General features: G+C 41.5%; 1 protein-coding gene across 1 annotated transcript in view; it reads left to right on the forward strand.

The window, feature by feature from the left end:
- LOC126263285 (solute carrier family 12 member 4) overlaps positions 1-14,210 on the forward strand; it is a 277,199-nt gene that overhangs the window by 91,345 nt on the left and 171,644 nt on the right. The window contains exon 4 of the mRNA XM_049960371.1: positions 5,115-5,300. Coding sequence (XP_049816328.1) covers positions 5,115-5,300 — 186 coding nt within the window. The remainder of the gene's footprint in view (positions 1-5,114; positions 5,301-14,210) is intronic.

A 14,210-nucleotide genomic window follows, 5' to 3' on the forward strand; every position in this document is an offset into this window, starting at 1 on the left:
ACCTTAATTAGGTTCATAAAATAATGTTATTGAGTTGATGTTCTTCTTGCAGAACTCAAATTTGGATCCTCCCCTGAAAGTTAAGCAAGGCTGTCTCCAATATTTCATTTGGCACAGTTTCAGTTTCCTGACGAATGGAAATATTGAGGTCATCGATTGTATGGGGCTTATTCACGTACATCGTTGATTTCAAGTATCTCCACAAAAAGAAGTTACAGATTGATAGTCGGATGAGCATAGGGGCCAAGAAACACCACCTTATCATGAAATGACATGTCCTGGGAACATTGATGTGGGTTCTCTGATGCACTGTACCAATGCTTCTGAACATTAAATATGTAATCATCCAGATGAAAATGGGCTTTATCACTTATGGATACTGGGACATCTGCATCATCCATAAGAATAGCGTTCATTATGCCATAAGGTTCTCTAAAGTGCACAAAATCCATTTCACATAGCTGCCAAACAATCATTATTTTGTACGGGTGAAATTTGAGACAATCATTCAAGATGGGATGAAGCAAATGACATAACCTACCCAGTGGTACTAGGCATAGTGGATCATTTCGGACTAGCAAGAGCTCTGTCTACCTTTTCGGGAGTTCAAACTGAGTGGGGAAGACCACATGGTATCTTCTTCATCACAGATCCAGTACCTCTAAATGCTGTAATCCAGTAGAGTATTGTGTTTTGATCTGGGACTGCATCTTGACGTCCAACATTAAATTTCAACACAAGACGTTAAACCGTGACCACAGAATAACTGTTTATGAACAACTGCTCGACCGCAGTCTCATGATGCTATATGATCCAACGCTCCATAGAGACTGGAACTGCATTGTGTTAGTTGTCTGCCAATGGTCGCTCAAGGTGGGTACCCCTACTCGTTGCTGAGTACTAGTGGTGTAAAAAAAAACGTGTAGATGTACTATTGAAATGAGATGGGATAGGGTGCAGTGTATCAGTTTGAACATTCAGTATATATCCAACAACAGAGTAGTCACTCTGCTTGCTAAACAATGATGAAGAGGGTTTGGAAAGGGAAGTGAAAAGATATCATTGCTGTCGATTGTTGACAAATAACTGACAGAAAATTTCGACATGTACACCTATCATTTTCACCAGCTGTGCCTGACAGATCGTTAAGGACTCCAGGTAAGATACATGAGCTTGCACCTACAGTACCTCTTTTTAAAGTTCTCAGTGCATTTCAGTAAATATTTTTCTACGTGTAGCACATATATCTTAAGCAACATTGTTGTAAGCTTTCATGGTTCTAGATTGTCAAATTCAAAATACAAAAAATGATTAGTTAATAAATATTAATTTTTAAGGATAAAAATATAGTCTTTTTAGGTATCATTTTCTCAAAAAACATAAATGCTATTTTTATGAAAATTTACGTTTGGTTTGTGAGGTGTATTCTTCAGAAGTGTGGGAATAATTATGCCTTTAGGACAAATAGTTGATCTGTTATATTTTTTGTATGATAAAGAAATTATTTGAAAATTTTGTATCGTTTTTCTTTCACAAAGTGCCATAGAATACCTAAAGTTTGAACTTTAAAAAGTAAAAGTTGGGAAAATGTACTGTGGGCTCTATAAAGTAATTGTGCCAAATCTCATCGTTGAATCTCTTATAGCTGTTGAGAAAGTGGTTCCTTTAAACAAACATTCTTATTGTTTTTATTAACTCAGAACATTACAGCTCAATATTCATTTTGATTCAAATGTTAGTTTTGTTCTTGGCTGAAGTCTTTTCTTCACTCTTTCCTCCTTTGAAGAAGTCTCTGCAACTCAATCTGCATAGAAGACTAACTGTTCTATCCATCTGGCAAGGAGCTTTGGTAATGTTCAGTGCTGACTTTATTCCAAGTTCATAGTTCTGCTTATGAAACCACTATTAAAGTGCAAAACTGCATAATATAATCTAATTTACAATTGTTTTAGTTCATCAAACACAATTTTTTGTAGAGACACTCATATACTGTTGTTGAAGCCTTAGTTCAAGTCCTGAGTTCAACCATGAAGATATTTTTTTCAATTACTTCTCATCAGGTTTGTCTGAATAACAGGTTAAGGAAGTGAGAGATTATGTTTGTACACTTCATCAGCAATAGAATCCCACTGAAAACTACACCAAGATTCACTTCTTTTAGGGCACAGGATATGCTGAGGTTTTTCATCTGTTGAAGCATTATTCAACAAAGAAGCCTATATTGCAAGTTTCATAGCCTCTGGATCATTTACATTACTTCTAATGGCATTACCACAATATATTTGCAAAAGATCTATTTCTGTGTAAGTTGCCCAGCCCAGTCCCTTGTTGTCACTCAGTTTTTGCCCACTTAGTTCAGTTTTTGCATTGTTCCCATCCTTTTTTAGACAAACCCTACACACTCCAATTTTACAACTTCTGGTCAATCACTATAGGGCTTTAACTCGTTAATTGCTGGTTTAAGTCATGACCACTGAGGTGATGTAAATAACACACACCACATTCATACCCTGATTGTCTGAAAATTGTGGACTGCCATACCTCCACTAGACACAACACAGTTTTTGTCATATTTATTATTAGGCTCTTCATTACTGCAACACTGACAAAGTTTGTTAGAATCTCTGCACCAGTAACTGTACTGGTATCAAATGATGTAGCAGCAACAACACCACGATGAGAGGTGTGGCAATGTTTCTACCACAGTTCATCGACAGCTACTCAAATTTCTTGCTGTCCATCATGTGTTGACACAGCTTCTTGTGCAGCAATTCTCATACTCCTTCCAATTAACATCTTTCAAGTTTCTTAAAATTATATCATAGTAATTGGAAAACTTGGATGGTGGTGATGGCAAATCCAGCATTGCACACAATAATTCTGCACTACGCTGTCCTTTCCCAATGCATCTCGTACCATAAACCATTCTTAAATTTGTAATTTTAAACATTTTTATTGGCTGAGGTCCAGCCAAATTTGTATCATATTACTTGTGTCTTGTAGGTTCTGAAGTTCTCGTTGAATTAGATTCATTGCAAACTTCACATGTAATCACCAACTTGGTACAGAATCCAGATCTAACCCTTTTATCCTCTACTATGTACAGAGAACATACAGCTGAACAATATTTGCAGCTAGTACTATTACTTACAAAGACTGTCTATACTAACAATAACATTACCATACCACTACTTACAGATTGGGATTCCACAGTAGACCTGTTTACATTTTCATTAAAACTAAAAAACTTCTTTCTTGACGTGCTTCTTGGCTAGTTGCTGCATGTTCTATTGCTCTCATGTACAGATTTCATTTAGGAAACACAGTATAAAGACAAAATATATCACACAGAACACACAAGCCACAACATGATTACAAGTACAAGAAACTTCTGTTTACGAGTTAAACAGAACCACAGATGCCACATTGAAACGTGAACATTGTGATCTGTATAACAGGTTATCGCACATCTGATATGATATGTAAAACAATACTTCCCCATGAATTTATCTTAAAAGTTTGTGTGATATGTCATTTAAAAAAAGAGCCATAGCAAATGGGTGTTAAAGGGATGCTTGCATATTTGAATTATTTTTTTGTCATTGCTAATTATACAGACACAATAAAGTGGACTTTGTCTAACATATAAAATAACGGAGAATTTTTTATCAATGAAATTCTAAAACACCATTTTTCAACATGTATCCTGTCTGGTTCCCTTAAGGAATATGAATTTGCTTATTGTATGAAGTTCGGGGGGGGGGGAGTTGCATATGAAAGACTAGTGTGAAGAGCTTCATGAAACCAGACTTTGAACTAAAGATTACAGTAATGGTCATGAATACACTGTCTGACAAACAAAATGTGAAGAAAACAGAAGATATGGTCAGTTGTCAATGTAACATCATACAGGTATGTAAAAGATTAGTTTTGCATTTCTCTGTGACAGGTAGAACAGCCATCAGAGTGCATTAGTGTTGCACTTGTTTAGTGCTGTTACCAGACACGGTAGAGTGTGGGTGTGAGCAGCACCAGGTATTGAGTGATCACTGTGAAGATCATGAGGATGCAGTATACTTGTGCAAGTCCGTGTTTTAGCACCTGACATTGTTGTGATGGGGCCTCACTGTGAGTCTCCATTTGGCAGGCTAGTCAAATTTTGCAATATCCAGATTTGTGGAACATTTGGGGGTGACCGTAAAACATCGTTAGACTGGGTGGGAACATGAAGGCAAGCAAACTGATCACGTAGCAGCATCCGGACTGGGGAATTACCATCCCACACATAGGCTGCCATTAACACCACGACACAAGCAGCTGTGGTTAGAGTGGTATCATGACTGGGAAGCATTGAATGCTGATGAATTGCATTGCATTGTGTTACGCGATGAATTGTGGTTCTGCAGTACACCAGATGACCATCATCAGTGAGTATGGCAACAATATAGGGAGAGGTCTGATTCTTGCAATGTTTTGGAGAGGCACTGCATGTTACTCCTGGATTCATTGTGTGTAGATGTCAGACGTGATTTCAGGTCATGGCTGCTTGTAGTTGAAGGAAATTTGGAAATTTGACAACACAATATTACATCACAAACATGGGTTATCTCTCATGTGACTAGTGTGATGCCATTTTTCAATGGGCCATTGCTCGTCCACATACGATACTTCTCTGTGTGACGTTGAGGTACTGCCATAGCTAGCGATATTTCCGGATCTGTCGCTAATAGTACAAGTATGGAACAGCTTGGACTTTTAACTACATACCAATGCCAGTATTGAGAGTATCAAGGACCAGTTACAGCCATTGTGAGCTAGCTTGCATCAGGGCAGTGCTCTTTCCAACCAAATCAACACGTGTTCCCAGGCCAGAGGGGGGGGGGGGGGGTCAATATCTTACTGGTAAGTGGGCTCATACTACTAAGTTATTTGTAAATTTGACTCGATCATTTCCCTCTCAACCAGGAAGTTTCATTTCATTTCCTCTTCCCCTTCTGTGTGCTTCACTTTTTTGCCATCTGATTAATTTTTGTGCAGCTTTTTCCTGGTTAATGGAAATCAGTGTATTTGCAGCTGAAGAAGAAGGTTTTAATAGTGTATTTCTAATGCCACAGACAATGCTGACAGCCATCTCGATGAGCGCCATAGCGACCAATGGTGTGGTGCCAGCGGGAGGCAGCTACTTCATGATCTCACGCTCGCTCGGTCCAGAGTTCGGCGGTGCGGTTGGCATGCTCTTCTACACGGGCACCACGCTTGCCGCAGCCATGTACATCGTCGGTGCAGTCGAGATTGTCCTCGTGAGTAATGGCCAGTCTTACTTCTTTTACTTTAAATTGAGACCATCCATCAATACGCAGAATATTACAGTAATTCATTATCACTTGAACCTTAAGTTTCTCACGAGAGGTGCTGAGCTTCGGCATTGGCTCTTTGTAGCTGTTCGGAATGTATCTATGGAGAACTAGCATGGGCCCCGTGGTATGTCAGGTGGCTGAGCCGTTCTAGGTGCTTCAGTCTGGAACCGCACGACCGCTACAGTCACAGGTTCGAATCCTGCCTCGGGCATGGATGTGTGTGTTGTCCTTAGGTTAGTTAGGTTTAAGTAGTTCTAAGTTCTAGGGGACTGATGACCTCAGATGTTTAAGTCCCATAGTGCTCAGAGCCATTTGAACCATTTTTGTGGTAGGTCACCTTGGAGCCTCTTTCATTACCAATAAAGGTGATGTCATGAGAGGTGGACTCGCCAGTATAAAAGAAGGAAGGGAGTATTGCGTTGTCAGTAGAAAAACAGTAACAGAAGATTCGGTTCGTCAGGAGAGGTCAGTGACTTTCCCTTCTTAAGCTGCCCAAGTTGATGATTAGTGTTGTGATTGTGAAGTGGAAATCCGAAGGGAAAGCCACAGCTAAACCAAGACCAAGCAGATGTCATGTAGTGACGGGACGGGTATCTGGCCACTCTATACAACTAAGATTCCCAAATCCAGATTAAATAACTAATCCCATGAAGATAGGGGATAAAGACCAGAAAAAAGAAGAAAGATTCATTTAAAAAAAAAAAAAAAAAAAAAAAAAAAAAAAAAAAAAAAAAAAAAAACATGAACAACACACAATCCAAAGCGGAGCAGATAAAGCATTTGATTAAAGGGAATTTCACAATTTCTAGTTGAGATTGGCAGTGTCATAAATGGCGTAGCACAGAACTGACTACCTGTACCTGAAGCAGACACAGTGCAAAACACTTCATTTAAAAATTGGCATGTTAAAGTATGCACAGAATAATGTTGAATGTATAGCCTACACTACATTTGATATTATGGTTTAGCAAAGAGCAGTTTCTTATGTGCTGTATTGTAATGCATGAAAACTACTGGTGAGTGTTGTTAAAGACTGTAACAGAGCTATGTATGCAATAGATATGTGGAGATATCAGAAACGACATACACTACATGATCAAAAGTATTTGGACACCTGGCGGAAAATGACTTACAAGTTTGTGGTGCCCTCCATCGGTAATGCTGGAATTCAATATGGTGTTGGCCCACCATTAGCCTTGATGACAGCTTCCACTCTCGCAGGCATATGTTCAATCAGAGACTGGAAGGTTTCTTGGAGAATGGCAGCCTATTCTTCATGGAGTGCTGCACTGAGGAGAGCTATCAATGTCAGTTGGTGAGACCTCACATGAAGTCGGCATTCTAAAACATCCCAAAGGTGTTCTATAGGATTCAAGTCAGGACTCTGTGCAGGCCAATCCGTTACAGGGATGTTATTGTCGTGTAACCACTCCGCCACAGGCCATCCCAGAATTGCTCTTCAACAGTGGGGGGGGGGGGGGGAGGGGGGGGGGCAAGAAGGTGCTTTAAACATCAATGTAGGCATGTGCTGTGATAATGCCACGCAAAACAACAAGGGTTGCAGTCCCCTCCATGAAAATCATGACCACACCATTACACCACTGCCTCCGAATTTTACTGTTGGCACTAAACACAGCCAACTCTTTATTCACATGAAGTGTTGAGTGCTATTGACAAGGGATTTCAGATTGATTCCATATTTCTGGATGTCCGGAAGGCTTTTGACACTGCACCACACAAGTGGCTTGTAGTGAAATTTCTTGCTTATGGAACATCTTGTCAAATATGTGACTGGATTTGTGATTTCCTGTTAGAGAGGTCACAGTCATAATAATTGACGGAAAGTCATCGAGTAAAATAAGTGATTTCTGACGTTCTCCAAGGTAGTGTTATAGTCCCTTAGCTGTTCCTTATCTATATAAATGATTTGGGAGACAATCTGAGCAGCCGTCTTAGGTTGTAGTCATTTATTGACTAATAAAGTCATCAGAAGATAAAAAAAATTGCAAAACGATTTAGAAAAGATATCTGAATGGTGCAAAAATTGGCAGTTGACCCTAAATAATGAAAAGTGTGATTGTCATCCACATGAGTGCTAAAAGGAATTCGTTAAACTTTGGTTACACGATATATCAGTCTAATCTAAAAGCCGTAAATTCAACTAAATACCTAGGTATTACAACTGCGAACAACTTAAATTGGAAGGAACACATAGAAAATGTTGTGGGGAAGGCTAACCAAAGACTGCATTTTATTGGCAGGGCACTTAAAAAATGTAACAGATTTACCAAGGAGACTGCCTGCTCTACACTTGTCCGTCCTCTTTTAGAATACTCCTTACCAGATAGGACTGATGGAATACATCGAGAAAGTTCAAAGAAGCGCAGCACATTTTGTATCATCACAATGCATGTGAGAGAGTGCCACAGAAATGGTACGGGGCATCCTTAAAAGAAAGGAGTTTTTTGTTACAATGGAATCTTCACACGAAATTCCAATCACCAAATGTCTCCTCCGTATGTGAAAATATTTTGTTGACACCAACCTACATAGGGAGAAATGATCACCACGATAAAATAAGGGAAATCAGAGCTCGTACAGAAAGATATGGATGTTTGTTCTTTCCGCACTCTATTTGAGATTGGAATAATAGAGAACTGTGGAGGTGGTTCGATGAACCGCCTGCCAGGAACTTAAATGTGATTTGCAGAGTATCCATGTAGATGTAGACACACGCTGGCAGATGACATTCACTGACCATTCACCACACCCACACACTGCCATTGGATCGCCACATTGCGTACCGTGATTAGTCACTCCACACAATGTTTTTCCACTGTTCATTCGTCCAATGTTCAGCTCCTTACACCAAGCAAGGTGTCATTTGGCATTTATGGGCGTGATGTGTGGCTTATGGACAGCCGCTCGACCATGAAATCCAAGTGTTCTCACCTTCCACCTGTCTGTCATAGTACTTGCAGTGGATCCTGATGCAGTTTGGAATTCCTGTGTGATGGTCTGGATAGATGTCTGCCTATTACACATTGCGACCCTGTTCAGCTGTCAGCAGTCTCTAGTCAACAGACGAGGTTAGCCTGTATACTACTGTGCTGTACGTGTCCCTTCACATTACCACTTCAATATCACATCAGAAACAGTGGACCTAGGGATGTTTAGGAGTGTGTAAATCTCGCATACAGACGTATGATACAAGTGACACCAAATCAACTGACCATGTTCAAACTCCGTGAGTTCTGCGGAGTGCCCCATTTTGCTCTCTCATGATGTGTAATGACTACTTAGGTCACTGATATTGAGTACCTGGGAGTAGGTGTCAGCACAATGCACCTAATATGATAAACATATGTTTTAGGGGTGGGGGGTGTCCGAATACTTTTGATCACATAGTGTATATCACTTGCCAGAGGGCAGAGGAATATCAGTGGGTGAGTCAAAGACAGCAGTGTGTTCTGAGCCACGATACAATGTAGACATGTTGATATATTGCACTTTGTGAATAAAGTATATTCACTATCAACTGCCTTGACTTCATTATTGTGACATTACCCATCACCCAGTAGGGAAATACTGCCATAGTAGTGACCCCACATCAACTGCAAAACGTGTTGCACAAGGATTTGTATATATGTGACTGGACATTCACCCACTTCACACGTACTTATACAGCCAGTCGGGTACTTTGACAACTTATGAGCCTTCTTTCCTACCACGCTGCAGTCTCGGAAAGGTTTATTGTCGTCAATATCAACTTGGTTGACCATAACCATGCCGTATCATAGCCATTAACCTATCTCACACTCAGTTTCCAGGCTAAACTGCCACCATTTCGACCAGAACAACCTACTTTAAGGTTCACCACCATGGAGTGTGCCTTTAGTTCATTAGCCATTTCTGATCACGACACCTGATGTATTACCCTTATTTGGCATATGGCAGAAAACACTGACTTAATCAGTGACCTCATGTTAGCACCAACCACCCACAGCAAGTATGACACAGCCAGATCTGCACTGTGAAAATGATTCTCTTGGACAGCCTAGCAAAAGTTGAAACAAGCTATCCATGAACAACAATTGACTGATAGAATGCCAACTTTGTTCACTCTGTGCTACTCTTGACATTAATCTCATGCCAGATGCTGCCCTTTGGCTGCTCTTTATTGTCGAACTTCTGCCACAACTATAACTGGCAGTTATGTCAGAGGAAGCTGAACCCTTGGAAAAACGAATGGCTCTGGTGGACAGAATGCTTACAGTACGACTGGACCACCTGAAAATCTGCAACGCATATAATTCCACACCATGCAGCCACGACTGTCGTCGGACACCCCACTGGATGACCCAAGCCAATCCTCCACAATTACGCACCAAACTCCCCCTCCCCCCACTCACAAGGAGCAACAAGCAGCCCACACACCATGTCAGCAATTCTTGGCGACAAAGGCAAGGGTGCCGTGGATGTCTCAAGGTCACAGCTATGCTGTGGTACCATAGTCACTTTGGTGCCACCACACATAACTGTCGCACACCATGTGCATTCCTGAACTCCAGATGCGTGTCATGTTTACCATAAAGTCATACGGATACGCACATCCCCTTGATCATACACCTGGGAGACTGGTTCTGAGAACTGACTTCCTGCATCACTTCTATCTCTCTCTGGACATACAACATGCTTTGCTCCTGCACCACGATATGCTCTGCCACGTCCCAAGGTTATTCACCCTGACAATCCCATGCCTACATGACACAGCAGCAACTCAGGGTCATTTCACACAGCCACTGCTCTGCTGTGAGTGAGGATGCATGCTTGGCTTCACCCTGCTGACTGACCATGCCCCTCCACCCACTCATGCAGCACCTATACATCTGATGACCCTGAACACATGCTGTAACACAGAGGTAATACAGTGCAGTCTGCTTCGATGTGCAGCACCTCACCATCCTTTCTAGTCATGCTCCCACAAAGGCGCAAGTTTCTGTGATGCATATTGGCAAGGTGCATCATATTCTAACAGCCGCCAGTGTGTCACAAGATGCGTCGATTGGTCGTGGGTAGCTTACATGCCGCTAAGACAGTGATTGATGAATTGCTATAGTCAGGCATAGTTCGCCCATCTGACAGCCTATAGGCATCACTGATCAAATTAGTACAGTTAAAAGACACAACTTTGAGACTCTGTGGTGCCTAAAGAGTTCTCAACACCGGTAGGGAGTATGACAGCCCGATATACAAGATTTCATGAACTCACAAACAGGTGCAACTAAACTGATAGGGAAAAAAAATCACAACACGAAGCAGTAGTTTTTGAACATAAACAAGAGTTGCTAGATGAGTTTCTACATCTGTAAGATTTTCAAATTTCACGCCAGTTGCATAAGAGTGGCACTAGTAATGCCACTATGAGGATGCAAATCAACTTTCCATTAAATACAGTTGTGAGTGTTAGTTGCTTTTAGATTTGATGTGGTGGGCTGATGGTAGTCAAACTGTCTTAAAGGTGACAAACACACCATTCTCAACAACTGAGTTTTAGTGAGATCATTTAACATGGCTATGAGAAGCTGGATGTTCCTTCTGCAGTATTGCAGAAAGACTTGGAAGGATGTAGCCATTGTACATGATTGCTGGCAGTGGTATTGAGGGGAATGTATGGTCGCTAGAAGACTAGGTTCCAGACGGCCACATGGTACTGCTGAGAGGAAAGACCATTGTGTTTGGTGTATGGTTCTGACGCATTGCACTACATCTGTAGCAGCAATTTGAGCAGCAGTTGGCACTACAGTGACACAAAGAACTGTTACAAATCAGTTACTTCAAGGACAGATCTGAGCCAGATGCGCTGTAGCATTCATTCCACTGCCATCTGCAACTTCAGTGGTGTCAAGTGAGAGCTCATTGGATGGCAGGGTTGATGTCTGTTGTGTTTCCTGATGAAATCTGTTTCTGACTCGGTGCCAGTGACGGCCTTGTAGTGCTTAGAAGGAGGTCAGTTGAGGACCTGCAACCAACCTGTCTACGGGCTAGACACAATGGGCCTATATCTAGGGTATGATTTTGTATGACAGTAGGAACACTTTCGTGATTATCCCACATGCCCTGACTGCAAATTTGTATGTCAGTCTGATGATTCAACCTGTTGTACTGCTATTCATGATCACTGTTCCAGGGGGTGTTTTCCAACAGGATAATGCTGTTGTAACCCAACATACTTTACAGAGTGTCAGAACGTTGCCTTGTTCCTTCTGATCACCAGATCTGTCTCCAATCGAGCACACATGGGAGATCATCGGATGACAACTCCAGTGTCATCAACAAACAGCATTAACTATCCCTGTATTGACTGATCAAGTGCAGGAGGCATGGAACTTCATCCCAGAAACTTGTACAACACAAAGCATGCATGTTTACATGCTTGCATTCAACATTCTAGTGGTTAACACTTGTTATTAATATACTGGCATTTCACATTTGCAATGGCTTAATCTCACACTGATATTAACCTGTGATCCTGCAGCGCTAATCACTTTAATATGTTAACTAGACGGATGTATTCCCGAAATTTTTGATGTTGTTATTTTACCCATTAGTGTATATTCAGCATGTGTAAAAAAGATTACCTACAAATCCCAATGCAAAGGGACGATATTGCAACAATCATGTTTATCACACTGTTCAGTATCTTTCAATATCTTTCATGCTGTATGGCTTGAAGAATGCAGCTTACACATGGTAGAGCTTCATATGGCACTCTTTTTTGGTTTGATTTCTGGTATGCCTATTTGGATGACATTCTCATTTTATCAGCTATGCACAAAGACCACAACTGACACCTTGAACAAGTTCTCACTGCCCAAAATGACTGGGGTGTTGTGATAAGTGAGAGGATAAATGTCAGTTAATGAATAGCAGAATGTATCCTCCTTAGGCACATAGTGCTGCTGGGATCAGACCAACCCCAGACTGAGCCAATACCATAAGACACGAGCTACTGGCATCACCTGACGCAAGCAGTAGCTGTACAAGCAGCTCTCACTGATGAACTGGCTGGATCTAACAACCAGGGGAGAAGGGAGATTGACTGGACTGCAAAGATTTAGGGCAGATTTGAACTCACTAAGGATTGCCTGGCACATGTGATCGTTTTGGCCCACCCTATTCCAGATGTGCAACTCCGTCACCACTTGCACAGGCAACACTGCAATTGGCACTACACTGCAACAGCCATAGTGGCTGGTGAGGCACAGCCCCTTCAGTTCTTCTCATGGGAATTTACATCCTCTCAATCCAGATGGTCAGCCTTTGACTAAGAACTTCTTGCTTGTTAAGAGGTGGTGAGATATTTCAGTGAAGATATCAGAGGGCAACATGGTATAATAGGGTTGAATGAAGAGTAGTGCATCCACCTTCATTAATTGCGTTTGGATGGGAATATTTTAATAAATCAAACACAGAAATAATCCTTGGAATGTGATCTTTAATTGCAAATATTCAATTTTCCACATAATCACCACCAATTGGATACATTTCTGCCAACAATGAACTAGTTTTCTGAAGCCGTCTCAGAAGAAGTCGACACTCTGTTTCCGCAACCACAGTCTCACAGTTCTCTCAACATCTTCATCAGAAGCATAATGATGTCCCCACAGATCATCTTTCATTATCAGGAACAGATGGAAGCGGATGGTGCTAAATCTGGACTGTATGGAGGATGCCATACAGTGGTGAGATTCAGTCTCCGAAGTTATGCTGTGGTGGTATGTGAAGTGTGTGGTTTGGCATTGTCATGCTGCAGGAAAACATTTCCCTTTTCTTTTTGGACCCTTGTTAGTCATCATTTCAGAGTTTGCAGCGTTGTGATGTAACGCTCTGAATTTATTGTTGTTCCACAGTCAAGGAAATCAACATGGATAACACCATCTGCGTCCCAGGAAACTGTGGCTGAGATTTTTACAGCTGAGGACTGTGTCTTGAATTTCTTTTTCTGGTGCGAGTCTTTGAATCAATATTTCACAGACTGACGTTTTGTCACCAGGCCATAATGGTGTACCCACGTTTTGTCTCCTGTCACAATTGGATGGAGAAAGGTGACACCTTCATTCTTGTAACGTGAGAGGAGTTCCTGGCAAATTTCAAGTCTGTGCTCTTTCATTTCAGGAGTCAGCATCCGGGGTACCCAGCATGCATAGATTTCCAATAGCCAAGCAAAGCAATAATGTGACCCACATGTTCTTGTGAAATGCCAATTGTGCTTACAATTTCTCTCTGAGTGATACGATGATCTTCCTAAATCAGTCTGTCAACATTTTGCTTGTGAAACTGCTGTCACAGGATGTCCAACTCTTTGTTTGTCAAGCAGGTCATATGTTCCCACCTCAACATCTTTAAACTTACTCGCCCAATGATGCACAGTACTCATATCAACACAATCACCATAAACTGCTTTCATTCTCTGATGAATCTCCTGTGGAGTGACACCTTTTGCTGTCAAGAATTCAGTGACTGTACGTTGCTTAAATTGCATTGACCAACCGTCTGCACGGGGTTCCATACTTTACACTGTAACAACACAACTGTTCAGTGCTAAGGCTTCCCGCCAACTGGAGCTGGTAGAGAAGGCTACGGAACAAGCCAGTACCTGTCACATACCAATGCTGCCAACTGCTGAAGAATTACGAAGGTGGAGGCATTACTTTTCAGTCAACCCTCATATTTACACACCGTAAGCCACTTGTTGATGCCATATGACATCCGTCAAAGGACACTACAGATGTCCCCCAGTACATGGGAGGACGAGGTGGAGGAGATTAGTGTTTACAGTCCCACTGATAA

Source organism: Schistocerca nitens, chromosome 6 (assembly GCF_023898315.1).
Source record: "Schistocerca nitens isolate TAMUIC-IGC-003100 chromosome 6, iqSchNite1.1, whole genome shotgun sequence".
Lineage (NCBI taxonomy): Eukaryota > Metazoa > Arthropoda > Insecta > Orthoptera > Acrididae > Schistocerca > Schistocerca nitens.